Raw genomic sequence first — 7,434 nt, 5'->3', positions numbered from 1 at the left:
AAGGCTGTGGGGAGACCCAAGAGCAGTCTTCCCGTACCTGCAAGGAGGTTTTTGGAAAGACACAGCCAGGCTGCTTACAGCGGTGTCTGGTGGGAGAACGAAATAAAATGGGCACAAGTTGAAACAAGAGAGGTTCTGACTGTATACAAGGCAAAACTTCTTCATCATGAGGACAGTCACATGGTGAGACGCATCACCCAAAAAGGTTGTGCAGTCTCCATCCTTGGAAGCTTTCAAGACCAACAGCATAAAGCCCTGACCAGCTGGTCTGATGTCATAGCTGACCTTGCTCTGAGGAACAGGTTGGGCTAGAGACATCCTGAGGTCATTCAGACTGAATTCTCCTATTGTCTCAGGAAACTTGCCACCAGATTCTAGCATATCAAAGCAAAGGCTATACACAACCATCTCTACATCCAATTATGGGAATATCTTGCCTTTAGGAAGAACTTCCTTCCAATCCCCTACAGTCAGATTTGGCCAAACATCAGCCTGAAGTGTGATTTAACACTAACTTCTGCATTTAAGAAGGAAACCTACACTAACAGAAAGCTGCAATGAAGATGCTAAAAGCTTTGCTGTAATACAGATACAGCTTGTGATTGACATGTTCAGACAAGGCTTCCCAATTTTAGACTCTAACAGTTATCTTGAAAAAAACTAGAAGGAAGTAGCTCAATTCTCAGCCAACAGAAATTGCTGTTTGAAAAAACAGGTCCCTTTCATTTTATAGCCAGAGACACAATGTAAAACATATTTTAAGTACCTCAATTTGAAAACTTGGCCTAACTTGCAACAGCGAATTTTTGGTATCTCACATCAAAACAGGAATTTCATGTCCTTTCTGAATATGGTAGCAGATGGTAAATGAAACATTTAGTGTAGTAAAGTGCAGATCAACAAATAGACTCTTAGCTGGTGGAGGAGATAGCTAAGAAACAGAGAAAAATCCAAAAAATAACTGAACAGCATCTTGAACTTCAAAATATAAAGTGATACACACCTGGAATATTGTAATTCACAGGATAAAATACTTCTAGAAGTACTACAGTGCCCCAGGTAATAGAGAGAGAAAACTGAATCTCTGTAGTATTTGTGAAGCAGCTTCTCCTCTGCTGTTATAAACTGACCTGTAAGCCGATACTGTTAACAGATGTGTACCACCCGAGCATAGAAAAGCAGGGCTACACCAGACTTCAGAGGTCAAACTGCTGCCTTAGGTACTTAACTGGTATGAAGCACAGCCTTTTCAGAAGTACTTAATCACTTCAGACACCAAAATTCTCTTAGACCTGTTAATGAACTGTGCAAGAAAACAGCGAAGGATAAACAGAATAAAGCCAAGCTCTACTATGCAGTTACCAGAGCTCCCTGCTGTGGTGAGGATGTGACTTAACGACTCTGACTAATGGAAACAGCTTTGGTCATCCACGTAATATTGCACTGCTTGACAGAATCTGGCCTCTAAGACTGAAATTATGCGAAATACCAACTGAAAACATTCATAAGACTCAGCCAGTGAGGAATACTCCTCATAGTTCTTTCTCCTCAAACCAGATACTTCCAAACTTCCCTACTCACACACCAGCTCTGCAGCGCTCCCTCCCTGAAACCCCCATCACCTTGCTAAGGCAGCAGGTTTAAGATGATGACTCTAACATAACAGGCCCGCATATTCTATGGAATAGCTGCTGTTTAATATTTTTTTAAGTAATAATATTTTTCAAATAACTCATTTGTGTTTCCAATAAAGCAAACTGTATATCAGTAGCTAACATATTTTGTAACACTAGAATTTTTATTAAAAGAAGGGGACAAAAAAAATCCACAACAGATTTCTTACAGTCTGGATTACAGCTTTGATTTTATTTTGAAGTGTCAGACTGTGTCACTGGAAGCAGACATTCCCCCAGTGGTATTTGTATGCTGCCGACGCAACAGACGCTCAACTTGTCAGGCTCTCTCAGCAGAACTCCATTAAGACAAGAAAGAAGTTTCTATTTTTTTATGAAAGCTACAGCAAAACTTAATGCATGAGGCCTTTAATCAAGCAGCTACGTAATCATTTAAAAGGAGTTTAAAACACTAGTTTGCAGGATTTGTTTTCATTTTGGCTACATACAGCGACTCAAGGCACTCTGCTCCTGCCACACCAGGACACGGGTTGTCAGCAGGATCTGTCACCTCGGGGCTTTCTAGGGCCCTTGCTGGTTAATGCCCAGGGCCGGTGAGAAAGTGCCACAGTAATGCTCTGTCATACATCACTTCTCTGCTGGGTGCTCAGCATCCTCTGACCGATCATCTAACCCCCTGCTCTGCTAACCATCACCATGACCCATCTTCCAACCTGCAATCTTGACTGACTTGACTGATCTTTATTCATGTGAGGAAGATGATGATGACAATGCAAATGTCACTATTTGAGGCAGGCAACACTGCTGATACTGAAGGATTTACATGGAGGTCTCCATCGTATTCGTGAAGTGGCAGAGATCTTCCAAATGGTGATCTGTTCTGAAAAGCTGGTCTTCAGAGAGCTGCCCTCTCCTCCAGCTGACAATCTTGCTCCTGCTTCTTATTCACACATGACATATGAACTGCACTTGTGTTTTTAAATGAGTGTATGTCTTAAATCTCTGCAGTATGTCACAAACACAAACTTTTGTATATGAAAATTGCTTTGCTGTCCATCAAATCACATCCCTTGGAAATTTGTTCTTCACAGATAATGTGATATGGCTGTGATCTTTCTTCTTTTACAGGTGGGCTTGTTGAGCGACAGGCAGGCATACTATGCATCTTCTCTTAAATTCAGCAGCAGATCTAGGAGTGGGAGAATCCTGAAATCCTTCTAGCTTCCTCTTTCATGGTCTGAGCTGTACGAAACATGGCATGAACATTCGGCAACACTGTCCTTAAAGTTTAGAAGACATAACATTTGTAGGAAAGTATCCCAACACAGTACTGACTTAGGAAAGAAGTGCAAACCAATATTGCATATATACTGTAGAAGACTTGGATGTAAAGGAGAAATCTGGGAAACACAAATGAGCTAAAAAAGATTTCAGACCTTATTCCTGCAAGTAGGACCACATGGGAAAATCAGATCAGAGTCTCACTTACCAACATGCACTTCCAACCAAAGCAGCAAGACATTCATCTCCTGTTATTATTCCCTTATGTAACTGATGCATTCTTGCATTTAACCAAGCAATTTCCATTAAGTTTTTCAGTGTTTTGGAATAAGCCTCTGAAGCCCCTGTCTTCCAGTGAAATCTATGAGAACCTCTTCTCAAGCTTCAAGAAACTTGTCACTATAAAAAACCTCAGATTTTAGAAGCAACAGCACAGAAATTGTCTCTGGACAAGGACATTAAATATTGGCATACAAAACGTGATTTTCTTAACTACTGCCTAGCGTAAATGATCAATGTCAAGAAATGTGTATTTTAAAAACAAAGCAGTGCATATAAATTCAAACATTAGCTCAAGGCCTGCATAACTGATACTGCAGTACCCTCTTGTGGTCAAATAAAAATGTTTTGTCTAAACACCTGAACTTTTGCTTCCATAAAAAGCCTCTCTAGACATCTTTTCCTTTGACAGGGGGAAATAACTCACATATCTTTCACAGCTGAATTCATAGGGCATATCATCATTTGTCTGGCAACAACAAAAGACAAACTTCAGTCAAGTTCTTCCTCAGAATGACAGGCACTGACACTGCTTGTCAGATAAACTGATCCCAAAACAAACTCCTAAGCAAAGCCACCATGCCCTACAGTGACACTCATAATTTTAAGTTTCATCATGACCACAACCACAAAAAATAAAGATGCTACAATCAATTTACATAGATACATATGGCACAAAGCCACAATAAACACCAACCTACTGTACTACAGGAAGAAAATAAGTACACAGTAAATTGGTTGTACCAATTCAAATGAGCTCCCTGCTTAAATGCCCCCAGTTGTTATAATGAACAAGTAAAATGCTAAACTGGCAGATGGTAATATGAGGGAAAACAGGTCAGTATCTGCAGCAGTTCTGCTGAGCTGTTAATCTAGTAAATGGCCTAAATGGGCTACTAGTATACCCAGTAAGCAACATCTGCCCAGCAATGTCATCATTGCATTCACCCTGACGTGCTTTAATGGTGCATAACCATTCCCTTAATGACTTCTGGCCCCAACAGAAAATGGGATCATTTTCAAAATATCAGCTCTTACTGATCGGTTTTGGAACAGCAGCTACATTTAAAAATCATATTATTATAATATTTTTTAAAACCCAACTTATTTAAATAGCCATGATCCCATTGCAATCTATTATTTCCAGAGAAATGGCTGGAACACTATGAAGTGTCCAATAGACTTGTAGACTCACAGCTTACTTTTGTTTAAAGCCTAAACTAGACCTAAACAGTTAAGACTTCCTTCTTTTCTGAGGTTGTGGGGTCTCAAACCAACAGATCTAGCTTTAACCTATGAGTTCACTTTCAGTAAAATGTTCCTACATTTGCCCTACACCTGCATCAAAACCAGGGTAGTTACAACTCCTGCACCTTTGCAGACACTGCTCAATGGCACAGACTTTCAACACCTGCTTGTAATCTTTCCATCTCATTATTCAGTGGCTACAAGTAGTTATTTGGAAGCTATGTACTCAGCTCAATAACCATTTTCAGTTTATTATTATGTCTAATTTGCAGAAATGGCCTTCAAGGATTAGAATTAAAATAACCCAAGAACTTTGTAAACAAGAATCAAAAAGCTTCCCATCATGATCCTTTCCTGACCTGATCAGGAGCTAAAATTCCACGTGCACTGATTAATGCATTTGCTCTTCCAAACGTGCGTCAGCTTTTTTTAAAAGCAGTTAGATGCTGCTAAAACCCTATTCTTCAACCAGCTGCACATGCTCCAACTTGGAGAGGACCCTGGAACAAATGCAGCAGCATAACCAGATTCCACAGGAGGAACAGAGACAACTATCAGGCCAGGCTGGCAAACAGCTCATTTCTCCAGTTTACGATAATGCTGTGTGGATATGTGACTTTTTTTTGCTTTTTGGCTGAAAGAGACAAAAACCACTGTTTAGGTTTCAATTATCTCCAAAAGAAGCAAACAAACAAAAAATCTACGAAAATTTCATTCAAACCCAAAGCAAACATTGTGGTTTGAGGTAGGGTTTACCTCTTCTTAAGTTATGCTATTGCAATCTTCAAAGTCAGAATAATTTTTCCAAATATAGAAGTATTTCTTGCTCAAACATGTCTATGTGAAGTGTTTGGATTGTTGTATAGCTGTAATTATTTTAAAAGAAATTATTTGCCAAATTCAGCATGTATTTCCAAATACCAAAAGCACGTAAGTTTGCCAAAAAAACCCTAAAAAATTAGATTCAAAGTTCATTAGCATTTACTAGGAAGATGAAGCAAGAGGCTAAAATTCATCTGGAGCTAATCCACACTACTCAAAAACAAGTCAGTCAAGAATTTCAGAGGAAATTTATACTTAAAATACTCCACTTTCCTGCAAGGTCACAAATACTTGAGGAAGTGACTTCATACCACAAAAGCCCAACATGCTGACTGTAAAGACAAACACTGACATTTTGGACACTGTTCTGAAAATTCTCACTTTGTATACTAATAACCCTTTAAAGTGACTTAAAAACTACTTCTTATAGTTGCTTAATACCTTCTGCAGAAATCTCTTAAGTACTTAAAAAGGGCTTTTGATGATCTCTGGCTGCTCTTTATTTTAAATCTGAAAATAAGGAGCTTTCAAAGCACAGATTCATTGAAATACCTTATTTTAAACAAACAAGCTCTGCCTCAAATAGAGTTCAAGGCCCCAGCAGCTATCCCACTGGGTCTCTGCTCCCTTTCTGGTGAATATTCACAAGTCAGACTTGTTTCCAATGGAGACAGTAAACACACCAGGGAAACCAGGAGCTTTCAGGAGATTTTGCTTCTGCTACATAACCACAACAAAAATCCTCCTGATATACTCAGCAGCAATCTCCACAGCACCCTTTGCTATTAAACCAGATTTTATTGTTCTGAGGATTTTGAATAGAGGGTGGTCTAAGCTGCAAGCAGCAGTAATCACCTCGTAAGCTCAGAGTTTGCTGGTTACAGCTGGAGATCTGATGGCTTTAACAGTCGTCTCTTACAAAATTGCTGTTACCATGAAAACTCCTTCAGCGTTCAAGCAACGAAGCAACATAAAGCAGTAGGCAATGAGCATTAAATAAAACAGTGCCGAGCACTGCCTGTCAGTGCTGCCATGCACGTTTCTTTTCTGAAAGCACTCCAAATCAGCTAGAAGAAAACATTAGGAGAGAAGGAGCACTGAAAGTGCAAATAATAGCAGGTGTAACTTTCCTAACAGTCACAATATACCTAACAATACTGGTGATACCGTGAGTCTCAAAATGGACAAGTTGGGAAAGGGTTCTGGATTCAGAAGAAATACCTTGGTTAGGTCTTGGCAACCAGCAACCACACCTCTGGGGCAACCAGCCTCAGCTCCATCGCTGTCTCTCAGCAGCACCCAAGCCAGAAGATCTGACATTGCACAACCGGCTACTCAGGCCTGGGCAGATGAGCAGGCAGTGCTGCAGCAGGACCAGGTTCGACAGGATAAGATCTGGAGGGAGTCTGTGGTGGCTGAACAGAGAGTAAGAAAAATCTGGTAAGTCACACGCTTCAGTTCATGCCTCTTCTACTCGTCTTGACGATGGTACTGATGCTTCCTGACAGTCTTGATCCAAAGCCTACATTATCACAGGAAATCTTCTTCTGCAGGGATTTTGGATCAGACCCTTTCTTTCTAAGATTATATTATTTCTGTTTTCCTTCACTGGACAAAATCTATGCTAATATATCCTAGCATGCTGGGCTTAAGCTGAAAAGAGATGCAAAGAATTGCATGCTAACTATCTTTTAGCTTTATAGAGATTTCCGCAATGAAGATATAAATGTGCCAACCTTTATAATTTATTGCAGACATACTGATATTTTCACTTCTTCTCATATTGTTGGAAATGGCTGAAAGGGAAGCTGAACAGAGTGTTCTGCCAAAATATGATTTTGTATTCCCAATCTGTAAATCTACTGTACATGCCCAATTGTTACAGTGTTTCAGCAGACTGAACTTTGACTGTGTATACACCAGTGACCTGAAGGAACCCGAAATTAAGATCCTCTCTGTCTCTGCCACATACTTGAGTGTTTCTGTTCATACTTCAGTACGCAGCATGAGCATGCCTATTAGAATATCCTTGGCAAAAGTAAAATCAGATCCAGTTCTGACTGCACGCTAGCCAAGCTAAAGGAAAGGTAGAGGGGAAAGAACATCAGGTAACCAGCTCAGAGAGTCAGCCCAGGCGTCCCTGTGAGCCCAGCTGCAAATACAGCTGTAG

General features: G+C 40.1%; 1 protein-coding gene and 1 long non-coding RNA gene across 4 annotated transcripts in view; one reads left to right on the top strand and one right to left on the bottom strand.

Annotated features, from left to right (window-relative positions):
* Positions 1-1,851: 1,851 nt before the first annotated feature.
* Positions 1,852-7,434, bottom strand: part of LOC129204883 (uncharacterized) — a 19,046-nt gene continuing 13,463 nt past the window's right edge. Inside the window, exons 2-3 of the long non-coding RNA XR_008576523.1 lie at positions 6,486-6,679; positions 1,852-2,876 (exon numbers count right to left, since the gene is read on the bottom strand). This is a non-coding gene — a long non-coding RNA (uncharacterized LOC129204883). The remainder of the gene's footprint in view (positions 2,877-6,485; positions 6,680-7,434) is intronic.
* C3H2orf50 (chromosome 3 C2orf50 homolog) overlaps positions 4,192-7,434 on the top strand; it is a 9,099-nt gene continuing 5,856 nt past the window's right edge. For all 3 annotated transcript variants that reach the window (XR_008576522.1, XM_054821640.1, XM_054821639.1), the window contains exon 1: positions 4,192-6,704. Coding sequence is in view for 2 of the 3 variants with exons in the window: in XM_054821640.1 (XP_054677615.1) it covers positions 6,445-6,704 (260 nt within the window). In the remaining variant the exon portion in view is untranslated. The remainder of the gene's footprint in view (positions 6,705-7,434) is intronic.

The sequence above is a fragment of the Grus americana genome, chromosome 3 (assembly GCF_028858705.1).
Source record: "Grus americana isolate bGruAme1 chromosome 3, bGruAme1.mat, whole genome shotgun sequence".
In the NCBI taxonomy this organism is placed as follows: domain Eukaryota; kingdom Metazoa; phylum Chordata; class Aves; order Gruiformes; family Gruidae; genus Grus; species Grus americana.
This window is presented reverse-complemented; position numbering and strand designations above follow the sequence as displayed.